This window comes from Acanthochromis polyacanthus, chromosome 16, assembly GCF_021347895.1.
Source record: "Acanthochromis polyacanthus isolate Apoly-LR-REF ecotype Palm Island chromosome 16, KAUST_Apoly_ChrSc, whole genome shotgun sequence".
NCBI classification, from domain to species: domain Eukaryota; kingdom Metazoa; phylum Chordata; class Actinopteri; family Pomacentridae; genus Acanthochromis; species Acanthochromis polyacanthus.
The window spans coordinates 38,521,541-38,535,606 of NC_067128.1; the positions used below are offsets into that span (position 1 = coordinate 38,521,541).

Sequence of the window (14,066 nt, forward strand, 5' to 3'; positions counted from 1 at the left end):
TTTTCCTCCTTAATCAAACTGTCAAATAGAAGTTCCTTCAGACTGTCTCAGATTCTCATGTTATAAACTGATTAAACCCTGAGAAGTTCATTTATTTGAAGCTGTCTGATTTGATTATTCTGTGTTTCTTTCTTTTCTGCTTCTCTTCTGCTTGGACCAGTGGAATTGTAGGATACAGTTGGTGCCTATTTGTTGTTAAATTATGCTTCATAAAAAATAAAACAACAAAAAACTTGGGGAGCCAAATATCCCAGAATGCATTTAGAGCAGCAGCAAAGACCGAGGAGGAAACTTTCAGAGGAAACTCAAGTATTTTGGGAATACTGCTGTTATTGTGACACTAAACGTAGTTTTCAGATGATTTGAGGTGAGAAAGTGGTTGTAAAAACATCCAATCTGTGGTCAGTTTATCCAGATGAAGCTGATTAAAAATGAGCTCCAACGGTTTCAGAGATGTGAGGTCCAGGTTAGACAGCTATGATGGACGGTCAGCCTCACTGTAGAGCTCCTTATCTGGACCAGACTTTACAATCTGCTGCTCTGACGCTTCTATAGCGCTTCAACAGGATATTAGTAGTTTATGTTGATCTAACCGTCACACTTTGACCTCACACTTTATTTTTATTGTTCACAGAAAAATCACTTTGAAAGAAGTTCAAGTTCACAACTTTAGATTGTTCATGTTTTACTCGCTCACTGACTGTTATCATTAAGAACAGATAGAAATTAAAACATAGAATATCATTTATTTACAAGTTTGGTTTCTGAGTCTTTTCACTACTAAAATATGGAGTTTTTCTTCTAGTCTTTGGAGTTCTTTATATTTGCTTTTAGGGCTAAATTTAATTAAATAGAATTAAAAATGGAGACAAAGATCAAAATAAAAGCATCACTTTTACTGCTTTACAAAAGATATTTTTTCTGTTTTCATTTCTGTCGTGGAAGAGGATAAACGTTGATTATTCAACATGGAAAATTAAATTCCACTTATCAACAAATAAGCAAACAAACATGAAGATCAAAGTGTGTTATTAGTCATTTATTGAACAAAAAAGAAAGTTATAATAGTTTAAAAGCCACAGGCAGAGCAAATAAAAGTGGAGAAAGACGTATTAAAATCATTGATCTTGTTCAGGAAAAATCAACCACTGCAATGAAAATAAAAACTAAGTTAGACATTGATTACAGCACAAGATCTGTTCAAAGAATTTAGACCATGGAAGGGTTCAAATACACCACAATGTGAGGAAAACCTCCTTTAACGGCCAAACACAACATTTATAGAATGAAATAGGCTAAAAAATGTTGAATTTACAGAGTTCAATGTAATCTGGATAGTCCTGGTGGGTTTAAATTCTACTGGAATCATATCGATGCTGAAAACATTTTGATCCAGAGATAGCTAGGGTTATGGGAGCTTTGATGGAAAAATAAAATCTGGTAGAATTTGTTGATGAAACCAGAAATTCAGAAACTTATTAAAAAAAAAACTATGAAAAAACATTGAAGCACTTATTTATTGTAAAAATGAAAAATGGATCCATCAATAAGACATAAATGACAGAAGAGCACAGAATACTTTGGAAAGAGTGATACAGATGAAGGAAGTTCTCATTTCATCACTAGAACAGGACTTAAAGACTCACATCAGGATCAAGTGTGGCTGCACAAAAAGCTGATTTTCACTGGACAATAATGTGTGAAAGTCTGTCAGCAGTTTGGAGATTCACTGCTTCCTCTCTCATTTCACACTTTGTGCAGCTCAAATGCTTTTAGTTCAAGTGAGCGTCAGAGGAACACCACATCCTGATTTTCACTCTCAACATTTAACTGGAAAAAGACGCAAACACCACATTTGGCTCCTGGAATAATCACAACTTCCATCTTTGAAGAGGAACAAGTTTACAAGGAATCATTTAGAAGGATTTGACAAAGAAACACATTTAATCCATGAATGTGAAAACATGTTTGTGAGGGACAGAGTCATGGAGAGACTCAACTATCTGTTCAACACTGTTTCTCTACCAGGAGGAGACTCTGGAGACGAGACTCAGCACAGAGACACTGAAGAACCAGGAAAGTAGAACCCAAATCCAGGATAGAGAGTTTGAGTGAATGTGGTGTTGAAGGTGTGGAGGTGGATCAGAGAGTCAGAGGAGACTCTGTAGAAGGACAAAGTTCCAGCAGGAACGTCCACATAAACTGAAACTCTGTGAGGGACTGAGGAGGAACTGATGGATGTTTTACTGTTATTGTGTCTGACATAGTAACCATCATCATCAGAGCAGATCAGACTGCAGGACTGATCATTCCATCCAAACATGCAGTCATCACTGAATCCTTTCCTACTGATTCCTATGTAACTCACTGATATTTCAACATCTCCTCTCCACTCAACCTCCCAGTAACAGCGACCAGTCAGACCAGTTCTACACAGCAGCTGAAGCCTGTAGTCAAACCTGTCTGGATGATCAGGATACGACTGCTGCTCCTTCACTAATGTCACCTTCCTGTTGTTGTCAGACAGTTTGAGTTTTCTGTTTACTGTGTTTGTGTCGACTGTGAGTTCACAGGAATCTGATGGAGAGAACAAACACAACACAGCTGCAGTTATTGTTGGATCATGTGATCAGTATTAAAGCTTTGATGATGACCTCAGAGATGTGACACTTTGAAGATGCTTGAATGTGCTGCTTTGTTTCCATCAATCCATTAAAACACACTTACACTTCCTCAGACCTGGTGTCAACCATCGGACTCCAGCAGGCGTCACCCTGAAAGGAGGAGGACGGTCAGAGCAGCAGCGACTCTTTCAGCAGCACACATGGACGTTACATGGCTCTCACACTGTTCCACTGATAAAGGAGCAGGCCAACATGGAGACACAGACACCTGAATGCAGCATCTCTAAAGTCCTGTCCTGTGCTCGTCACGTTCCAGCTCAGTTTACACTCATTATTCAGCTTTACTCATTGATGCTTCCTCTGTTCATGGAGCGAGGCTAACAGTTCATCCTGCTTCCTGTCTTTGAGCTAAGCTAGGCTAACAGTTCACCCTTCCCTTCAGTCATGGTGCACAGCTGAGCAAACAGTGTTCTTCTGCTTCCTGTCTTTGTTGTGAGCTATGCTGATAGTTTCCTGAGAGTGTTTGTCTGTCTGTACCTGAGAGTTTCCAGTCTACAGTGTGGATCATCCACTTTAGCTCTCAGCATCGTCTCTCCTGAGTCTCCTGGATGGTTGTAGCCCAGGTCCAGCTCTCTCAGATTTGAGGGATTCAAGCTCAGAGCTGAGGCCAGAGAAGCACAGCCTTCCTTTGTGACCAGACAGCCTGACAGCCTGCACACACAAAACAACACAAACCTGATGGACAACACTTGGCTGGATGTTTCCCACTCTTTTTCTTATTTACCTTTCAGCTACATTTTGCTGCACATTTCATGCGTCTCAAGCAAATCAACAATCTCAACAATGATTAGTGGGATTTAATCATGTCAAAAATAAACCCTGACAAAGTCCTGCACAAGTTCAGTAAAAGCTCATTTGATGAATCTCATCAGCAGAAATGATTGTACTCAGGTTAGCTGTTTACCCACTGATAGAAATCACATCAGTTTCAAAGTGCGAGTCCTGACCTGAGAGCTTCCAGTTTACAGTGTGGGCTCTCCAGTCCAGCAGAAAGACTCTCCACTCCTGAATCCTGCAGGTTGTTGTTACTCAGGTCCAGCTCTGTCACACTGGAGGACTGGGAGCTGAGGACTGAGGACAGAACTCCACAGCTTCTCTCTGACAGATTACAGCCACTCAGTCTGAAGAGACAAAAAGCACATTATACTGATGAAACAGCAGCAAAATGAAAAAGGATCTTCAGTCTCCAACTACTTACACAACTTTCTTGGAGGCTTTGAGCACTGGCAGCAGCCTCAGAAGAACCTCCTCTGAAGCAGAGTATTTCTTCAGGTCAAACACGTCCAGATGTTCTCCTGATGACAGTAAGATGAAGCCCAGAGCTGACCACTGAGCAGGAGACAGATAATATGTGGACAGACATCCTGATCTCAGGGACTGTTGGATCTCCTCCACTAGAGAAACATCCTTCAGTTCATTCAGACAGTGGAACAGATTGATGCTTCTCTCTGCAGACACATTCTCACTGATCTTCTTCTTGATGTACTTCACTGTTTTCTGATTGGTCTGTGAACTACTTCCTGTCTGTGTCAGCAGGCCTCGTAGGAGATTCTGATTGGTCGGCAGTGACAGACCCAGGAGGAAGCGCAGGAACAAGTCCAGGTGTCCGTTTGGACTCTGTAAGGCCTCGTCCACAGCTCTCTGGTAGAAAACTGTTGGATCAGGTTTGTTGGAGGTTGTTTGTTGATGTTTTTCCAACAGGTTGATTCCAGAGTCAATGAAGGTCTGATGGACATGAAGAGCAGCCAGAAACTCCTGAACGCTCAGATGGACGAAGCAGAACACCTTGTCCTGGTACAGCCCTCTCTCCTCTTTAAAGATCTGTGTGAACACTCCTGAGTACACTGAGGCTGCTTCCACATCGATTCCACACTCTGTCAGGTCAGACTCATAGAAGATCAGGTTTCCTCTCTGCAGCTGATCATAAGCCAGTTTTCCCAGAGACTCAATCATTCTCCTGCTGTCTGGACTCCAGTGTGGATCTGTCTCAGCTCCTCCATCATACTTGACCTTCTTGACTTTGGCCTGAACTACCAGGTAGTGCATGTACATCTCAGTCAGGGTTCTGGGCAGATCTCCTCCCTCTCTACTTCTCAGCAGCTCCTCCAGAACTGTAGCAGTGATCCAGCAGAACACTGGGATGTGGCACATGATGTGGAGGCTTCGTGACTTCTTCATGTGGGAGATGATGCTGCTGGCCTTCTTCTTATCTCTGAATCTCTTCCTGAAGTACTCCTCCTTCTGTGGGTCGGTGAACCCTCTGACCTCCGTCACCATGTCCAAACAGTCAGGAGGAATCTGATTGGCTGCTGCAGGTCGTGTGGTTATCCAGAGGCGAGCAGAGGGAAGCAGATTCCCCCTGATCAGGTTTGTCAGCAGCACATCCACTGAGGTGGACTCTCTCATATCAATCAGGACCTCATTGTTGTGGAAGTCCAGAGGAAGGCGACACTCATCCAGACCGTCAAAGATCAACACAACCTGGAAGTGTTCAAAACTGCAGATTCCTGCTGCTTTGGTTTCACTGAAGAAGTGATGAACAAGTTCCATCAAGCTGAACTTTCTCTCTTTCAGCACATTCAGCTCTCTGAAAGTCAATGGAAACATGAAGTGGATGTCCTGGTTGCTTTTGTCTTCAGCCCAGTCCAGAGTCAACTTCTGTGTTAACACTGTTTTCCCAATGCCAGCCACTCCCTTTGTCATCACTGTTCTGATTGGTCCATCTCTTCCAGGTGAGCCTTTCAGGATGTCTTCTGCTCTGATGCTTCTTTCTACTCTGTCTGCTTTCCTGGATGCTGCTTCAATCTGTCTGACCTCATGTTCATCATTGACCTCTGCAGTCCCTCCCTCTGTGATGTACAGCTCTGTGTAGATCTCATTCAGGAGGGTCTTCTGTCCTGCTTTAGCGATGCCCTCAAACACTCTCTGGAACTTCTTCTTCAGACCACATTTAAGTTCACGTCTACAAACTGCAGCAGGAAGTTCTGAATGAAAACACAAGAAAGAAAGAGTGAAGTAGAAGTAACCTGGATATTAAAGCACCAAAGTAGCAATAAAGTGAAGGTGACAGTTTTTCCCCTAAAGACTGATTGTGTGAAGATATTCTGAGACTTTAGTGAATGTTCTGTTGATCAGCAGCTTCAGTCTTTACACAAATCCTCTTACTGCTCTGCAGACAGTCAGCCAGCTTCTCCTGCTTCATCCTCCTCAGGAACAACACTGTGATCTGCTGAAACATCTCTCTGCTGCTCCTCTCATCTTCATCATCACCCTCCAATTCCTCCTCATCCTCCCTCTGACTCTCTGAGGAGCATTCTGGGTAATCTGGACTCACAACCTTCTGCATCTTCTTCAGCTCCTTCTTCACAAAAGTCACCATGTTGTCCTCCAGCAGCTGGAACAGAGAAATGTGTCAATGAGTCCATCAGAGTCAAATCATGAAGCCAAACATCAGATCCATGTTGGACACACTGACAGTCCACTGGTCTACAAAGAGCAGCATGGAGACGCTTGAACACAACAGACGGAGAACAACTTGTTGTCCATGAACTCACCATGAATATGGAGTCCAGGTGATGCTGCTGGACAGACTGAGCTCTGGGAACCTCTGAGTTCTGCTGCTCCACTCTGTGGATCAACATCAACATTTAACTCTCACTTTTTCACACAGAGCGTCCATGATGTTCATTAGAGATTCCAACTGGGGATGTGCGGACTCGTCATTTAATCGCTTAACCGCCGACTCATTTATTAAACGTTTAGTATTTTACTAGTCGGTTAAACGCGAGTGTGCCCGCCCCGCCCCCCGACCAGGTGCCGCCATGCAGCTCTACGCTCGGGCGGCCGCACGCTCGTCCTGTCTGGGCTACCTGGTTGATCCTGCCAGTAGCGTATGCTTGTCTCTTTTTTCAACCCCCGCTATCCCCTTCATCATTAGCGGTGTTTTGACCACTCCAGCTCCACCCGCCACGTCCCTTCCTGCCACCCCGAAGCAAAGCATCGGCTCCAGTATGTGCTGCTCGTGGACTGTCACGGCGCACCGACCTGCTGCCGTTACGCACAGACACAGCGGCACTTTCTGTCTCAGTGGACGACTGAACATCTTCATCAGAGGGTGAATATTCCTCTGAGTAAGCCATTACTTGACAAAGTACTTTGTCAGCGTTGACCAGACCTCTCGGTATGGTGAGTTTTCTCACTCTAAAATGTGCCGTCTTGCGCTCTGATACGCTCCGACGGCGAGTCTCGTCTCCTCGGTTTTCAAACTCTGTAAACTCCAAAACTTTGAATGAAAACACGCCCACAACTGATGCTCAGATTGAAGTTCCAGATGTCCGCCATCTCCTGGTGTACAGTACATGAGGCACACAAGGCAGTATATTTGAAGCTATGGCTTGTTATGTTCAGCAATGTTGCTTGTCGCAATATTGCGACTTTGGTGCTTAAAGGGTTAAATTGCAAGTTTTCCGAACCGACTAGTCGCCAATAAAATTAGTGACTCGTCGGTTCGGAAATTCGTCGAAATTCCCATCCCTAATTCCAACATTAGTCTGTTTTCCACTGCTGCACATAGAAGCTAACATACAGGCTAACATACAGACTAACAAGGCTTATATGATCACAGAACTGGAGTTTTGTCCAGTGAAACTATTTCTTGATATTTTAGTGAACTCAGAGTTCTTGCTGTGATCCACCTGGTTCTGTTTTTAATGTCTCTGTGGATGATGGTCACATTATTAGCATCATTTCTTCAAAACATTTGTTCTGTTTGATGAGGAACCAATCTGCTATAAAACAAGAAGCTCTGAAACCTTGTTCTGAACATCTTACCCCTCTACAGCACGGCCTGGTTCTCCTTTAAAATTAAGAGGAAGGTCCTTTGACCAGTCGCTCTTGAAGGACACACAGCTGGATGGAGGTCCAGGTCCAGAGGACTGTGGACTCTGATGGATTCTGGTAAATAGAGAAGATCACCACCAGGAAGGAAAAATCTCAGAGTGATTTAATGATGGAACAAATTTGGAACAATGATAGAACATTTGACACAACAGTCAGTGGTTTGATTTCACAGCTTACTTCTTTGCAACAAGACCTTGTTCTCCTTTAAAATTAAGAGGAAGATCCTTAGACCGGTCGCTCTTGAAGGACACACAGCTGGATACAGGTCCAGGTTCAGGACCAGGTTCAGGTGGATTCCTGTGAATAATGATGCAGCAGTGATGTCATGCTGAGCTCTGACATGCAGCAGAGTCCTGGACAGTTACAGATGGTGGTCTCACCTCTGAGCTTTGCTCTGGTTCTCCTGTTCCCCACACAGAGAGCTTTTAGAGGGAGGGACTCCCTCCTCTCTGTCCTCACACTCATCCATGATGCTCAACTCACAGCGGCTCACACACACTTTCTACCTTCACCTGCACAGGAAACAAACATCATTCATCCGCTCAGATCCTCCTGGAGAAGATCAGCTGCTGCACTTCTACTATCAGTCCAGCAGATGGAGACATGGAGCTGCAGAGACTCACCCACAAACCCAAAGTCAGAAAAACAAAACAACAAAGAAACATCAGCAGCTCATCAAACTGACTCAAGTCCATCAATAATCTCATAGAAATATTGACTGATTGCAGTCAATCAATAAGCTAATAATCGTATTGATCCATGTTTAAACAGCAGTCATCCAAAGTTTGTGCTGAAATAAGAAGTGAACATGTAGAAACATGACAGAGCAGAAACAAACAGCAACATTACTGAAGTTAAAGCAGCAAACAAAGTAAACTTACACTTTATTCAAAGCGCTGAAGAAGAAGAAAGTTTCCAGTCCACTCCTGGACACTCAGACAGGTGATCTGTTTCCTGGAACCAGTCAGGACTCCACCTATGAGGAAGCAGAAGGCAGACTTTCACAATAAGAGCACATTTTACAGGCTGATTCCCACTCATTTCATGTGACCGATTATTTCAACACTCAACCTTTTTCATGTCACTCAACATCCAACACAACTTGTACAAACCCTGTGCTTCATGAAACCAGAAGCTCCCATCAGGCTGTAAATCCCTGACAGTTAACATTCCCTAGAATGGAATCACTGGGACAGAACCAACATCGGCAGAAATCACACTGATTCACATTTCCCTCAACATGTCTGCTCTCAGTCTCATTTAATGCATTTAAGAAACATCTGAACATTTCTAGCATTTGGTTTCTTCAAAGTGTATCAGGTGAACTTTATTTCACTTTAAATCTTTTCCCCTCTGCTAGACAGATCAGATCACAGGTTGTGATTGACAGATAATAAGAACAACTCACATTTAAAACTGCCTGACAAACACAAATGATATTTACTGATAAAACACATTGATGTCTGCATCAGTTTGAGAACTCCTGCTGGTTAGGAACACCCCAACATGTCTGAAGATTTGGTTTAAATTCATGTACAGACACAAAGTCACAACAAATAGCGTGAAATTACCCCTCAAAATGCAAAAAAAATAAATAAAAATCAACACAAAAAGGTGCAAAACCCTTTAAAAATGTATAAAAATACAGAACTGAAATCACTACAAAAAAAAAGGTCCAAAATCACTTTTAAAAAAGCAAAATGGACATTAAAAAGTTGTTAAATTACCATAAAAATGTTGAAAATCTCAACAAATGATGTGACATAACCTCAAAACACTTTAAAAAAACAAAAATGTGTAAAATCATCACAAAAAGGTGCAATTTTTTTAAATAATGTACAAAAAAAAATCACGAAAGTACTCCAGAAACATGTAAATTACAACAAATGACGTGAAATAACCTCATACAGACTAAAATACATCCAAAGTTGTGGTTTAATAAATGTTGTGTGAATGTTTGTGAACCGTACTGAATTTCTTTGACTTGACCATCAGTTGTTGGTTCCATGCAGACACTCATAAAACTAGTGGCTCACATCAACATAGTGTGTTTCTGAGGTCAGTTAAAAGCAGTAGACTCTAGAAAGTGGAAGAAACATCCCAGTCCTCTACAAGTCACAGCTACTCACGCTCCAGTGAGGCAGCTGTCTGTTCTCTGATCAACTTGATGATTAAAGTCAACATACTGGAGGAGATTGAGGCTTTTTAACGCTTTAATCACTGATGGTACTGACAGGGAAACAGGCAGAGATCACAGTCAAATCCACTTAGTTTGAGCAGTGGGATCATTTTCAGTCCTGGAGTTTGAGGCCTCAGACCAGCCCACTTTAGATCAGAACCCGTTCTTATTAAAATCATGTCATTAGAACCTCACATGTTCAGTCTGCTATAGAACACTGTTCTGTAAAACCTCTAGTTCAGTGTATTTTTCTACAATATTTCCAATTCAGAACAAGTAAGGGTTGCTTTAAAAACATGCAGGTTTATTTCAGATTACTTTCATCTTATTCCCTTTCAGTTGTGTTACTTTTAATGATCAAAATAGAACGGGTCACTATTATGGTTTGAGCATATAAAGTGGTTCTAGTAGAACTAATGCTTGTTTGTTCTCTCTGTTCCAGCAGCTCACCTGTTCCTTTACGGACAGGAATAATCCTTTCATCACTACTGGATCTGCTTCTGGCTCTAAACCACGTTTTAAAATACTCACAATTCTCAGCACAAATCTCCACTTTTTACAAAGCCTTTTGATCAGTTCAGGTCAGTTTCATTCATGTAGATCTGAATCATCTTCTCCTACAGAGCAGCTCTATACCAGACTCTTCATTAGATTCACTCTGACAATATTCTCTCTGGACTTGTGGCTCATGGCTGATGTTGGTTCTGGATCTTTCTTCTGACTCTGAGGAGCTACAAGACAAAGTTTACCAGCATCAGACTATTATTTACATTATATAACGTGATGTTTTACGCCACAACCACACACAATTCATTGACTTGATAATTAATTAAACTGAACAGTGGTCTGAAGAAAAGTTCAGCATCTTTCTGTATCTTTTCCATCGTCCTCATTTGTTTCAAACCGTGAGCTCGTTTCACAGAAATAGTTTCCATTATCAGCACATTTGTCTGCTTCTGTTTCCACAGATTTCCTCTTTTAAATTCTTGCCTTCTTCCCCTTCCTCTTTCTATTCTCCATCTTTCAAACACCTCTGACCGTTTGAACGGACGAGTTACGCCAGATTGAGTCTGCAAAAAAAAGAAAAGGAAAAAACGAGAAATAAGGGGAAAAGAGCTGCTATGGAGGAGGCCCAGGAACAGCTAATGATCAACCCAGAGCCATGACTGAACAAAAAATAATAAAATTAATTAAAGGGTGAACATCAGACCGACCTACCGGGAATAGTCCCGCTCCTCCCGATCAGCTCGTTAAGGGGACGGCAAGAGAACGGCCTCCTGCTGTCTGGATCCAGTCATACCGGGTCTCTGCCGGTTGTCAGGCCGAGCTCAGGTCTCCCTGAACGGCTTGGAGCAGCTCCTCACTTCGCCTCCTCCACAGGCTGATTCAGGCACCACAAAGCGGAGATACCAGAGAGGCTCAAGTTTCTGCTGCTTTTCTGAACAATTGTCCAACAATAAAGAGTTTAAAAGCTGAGGATGGACCGGAGGACGTAAACTGCGCCACAGCTTTGGAAGAACGAAACTGAAAGTTAGACAGAGAGGCGTTTGGGTTCCAGAGGAAAAATCAGACGTCAGAGAGTTCAGCTGGAGATGAACCGCGTTTCGGGAAATCAAACACCGTGAAAGATCTCTGAATGTGTGCTGAGCTTCAGGAATAATTACACTGAAATCATCATCATCATCATCATCATCATCTTCATCTTCTTCTTCTTCTTCTTCTTCTTCTTCTTCTTCTTCTTGTTTTACGGCGGTTGGCATCCAGCTTCTTGGTGCATTACCGCCACCTTCTGTTCCGGAGTGTGGACCAGACAGTAGACTTACAGACTTTACCCCATAGATATATACAAACACTCGATGGCTCATGAGCGCTGTCAGCCTATGGGGAGCGACGTCGCCACATGGCGGCCATCTTGGGACAGGGCTGCTCGATCACTCATAACATTAAAGTCAATGGAGCATGGATTTTAAAATCACTGTAGATTGCTCAATTTTCAACCGATTTTAGAACAGCTTGGTTTGTTATAAACGTCAGACATGTACTTGTTTTACTGCTTACATAAGAATAATTAAAACTGTTGAATTCATATAATAATGAACACAGATATCATCTTTTTTCAGCATAAATGGATGTAAATGTAATTTTATTATTTAGCATTGCACTTCTTTATTACTATCAGCTTTCTAATGCACAGATAAAAACAAAGCTCAACCAAAATCAATGCACAACAAACAGAGATGTTGTCTTTTCTTTTCATGAACCTGGTGCCTACATTACCCACAATGCATTTCGGCTGCAGGCTAACTAATCCAGGCATAGATGTATACAAACAATAAGTCTAAGGTCTCAATCAAAGTCTCTTAACAAGCAAATAAATACAACCACAACCACAAAGAATGTAATTTCACCTAAAGATTAGGTTCTCAAAAAACGTTGGTCTCAGGAAAACCTAATAATTGAAAATCAGATTGTGAGTAACACCATCTTCAATGTGAGTAGCCAGGCAGAAAAGACTCACAACTATGCCGCATTTTTCAAAACGAAAAGCTGCGATTTCGGAATTGAGCCCGAATCATAGCCACGTTAATAAGGCTTGTAATAAACTAAACCCTTTGTAAATCAATCAAGAATTGAGCGAGTTATGAGTGTTAAAGTGAGGAAATCATCCACCTTACCATTGACTACAGTACAGTGCGCCAGAGCAGTCCCCTGTCCTAAGATGGCCGCCAAGTGACGACGCCGCAGACTCCGTCTCGAGACATCTAGTGTTTGTATATATCTATGCTTTACCCGACCTAGTTCAAACTATCAAATCTACAAACACACACTACAAAGACCAAACAAATAAACAAAAAACAAAAACAAAAACAACAACAACAAAAAAACCCTCTAACTTGCACTCTCCGCAGCCAAGCCAACTACCACCCCTTATTCCTATCATTATCCCTACCTAACCATCATACTCTAATATAAACCCCGGTCTCCTTTAAAAAATCCATCAGTGCACTAACCTGTGCCCTCTCTTCCATACTTAGCAACTCTTTCAGTGTAAATTCCTGCACCCCTAACTCCTTTATCCTATCCATCAGCTCCCCTCTCTGCACCTCATATCTTCTACACCTCAGAACTACATGTTCCACTGACTCTTCCTCCTCCTGACAACCCTCACATAAACCTGTCTGGTGCTTCCCAATCAGTTTCAGTGTTTTATTTAGTGCACTATGCCCCAACCTTAACCTGGTCATCACACTCTCCTCCCTCCTGTATCCACTACTCACCCTCCCACCTCTGACGCTCTTTTGTACCTCATACAGGTGCCTCCCTTTCTTCTCTCCATCCCACCTTTCTTGCCACACTGAGTTGCTTTTTTCCCAGATAATACTTTTGATTTCTTTCTTGCTGATCCTCAGATGCATTTCTACTTCTTTTTCAGTAAAGCTCTCTTGGCCAGATCATCAGCCCTCTCATTCCCCCTCACCCCTACATGTGCTGGTACCCACAGAAACTTTACCTGACCCCCCTGGTGAACAATTCTTGTTAGTGACTCAAGGGCTGAATATAGGATGTCCTGACGGCAGTTTGAAAGAAAAGACCTGAGGCTTGCTAGCACTGATGATGAGTCTGAACACACTAATGCCTTTCCTAGACCAGTCTTCTCCACCCACTGTAGTGCAACCAAAACCGCCACCATTTCCACTGTGTATACTGAAAGATTATTAGATGTTCTTCTGTTGATCCCAATTCCTCTTTCCGGGACTGTTACCCCGAATCCTGTCACCCCTGTCTCAGGTTGCTTTGCCCCATCTGTGTATATGCAAGTAAAATTGCTGTACTTTGTTAATATGTGACACTTAAACTCACCAACCAAATCAACCATGCCTTTCCCCCTCCTCTTAGCCTCTAATAAACCCCAATCAACCTCAGGCCACACTAGCATCCATGGGGCCACACCTGGATAGACTACCGTAGGACTAACTTTGAGGTTAAATATTCCAAATTCTTTTGCAATGTTATTTGCTTCTTTTGCAAAGTTTTGCTTCCGGCTCCTTTCACCCTCCCAGAACCCCTGCAAAACTCCCTTTGTCAGATGAGACTGATTGTGTCCTTGCAAGTTAGCCCAGTAGTTAGCTATTATCTGCCTTCTCCTAATTTCCAGAGGCATCTCTCCCACTTCCACCTGTAGAGCAGGAACCGGTGATGTTTTGACTGCCCCACTACAAACCCTCAGAGCCTGCGCTTGAATCACATCCAGTTTACATAATAAGGACTTGGATGCAGAACCATATGCCACACTGCCATAATCA

At 42.6% G+C, this 14,066-nt stretch overlaps 1 protein-coding gene across 4 annotated transcripts; it reads right to left on the reverse strand.

Moving 5' to 3' along the window:
• Positions 1-1,024: 1,024 nt before the first annotated feature.
• On the reverse strand, positions 1,025-11,474 carry LOC127530324 (NACHT, LRR and PYD domains-containing protein 12-like). 4 transcript variants are annotated; one of them, XM_051936913.1, is made up of 12 exons: positions 10,981-11,474; positions 8,465-8,559; positions 7,964-8,095; positions 7,761-7,880; positions 7,515-7,637; positions 6,239-6,311; positions 5,850-6,078; positions 3,883-5,668; positions 3,632-3,805; positions 3,162-3,335; positions 2,728-2,774; positions 1,025-2,577 (listed from the first exon to the last, which is right to left on the reverse strand). In XM_051936913.1, the coding sequence occupies exons 3-12, from the start codon at positions 8,050-8,052 to the stop codon at positions 2,051-2,053; spliced, it is 3,342 nt and encodes a 1,113-aa protein (XP_051792873.1). In that variant the 5' UTR covers positions 8,053-8,095; positions 8,465-8,559; positions 10,981-11,474; the 3' UTR covers positions 1,025-2,050. The 4 variants fall into 4 exon arrangements, with proteins under 4 accessions (XP_051792873.1, XP_051792875.1, XP_051792874.1 ...); XM_051936915.1 differs by having other exon boundaries at positions 8,465-10,832; XM_051936914.1 differs by having other exon boundaries at positions 7,964-8,559.
• Positions 11,475-14,066: the final 2,592 nt, after the last annotated feature.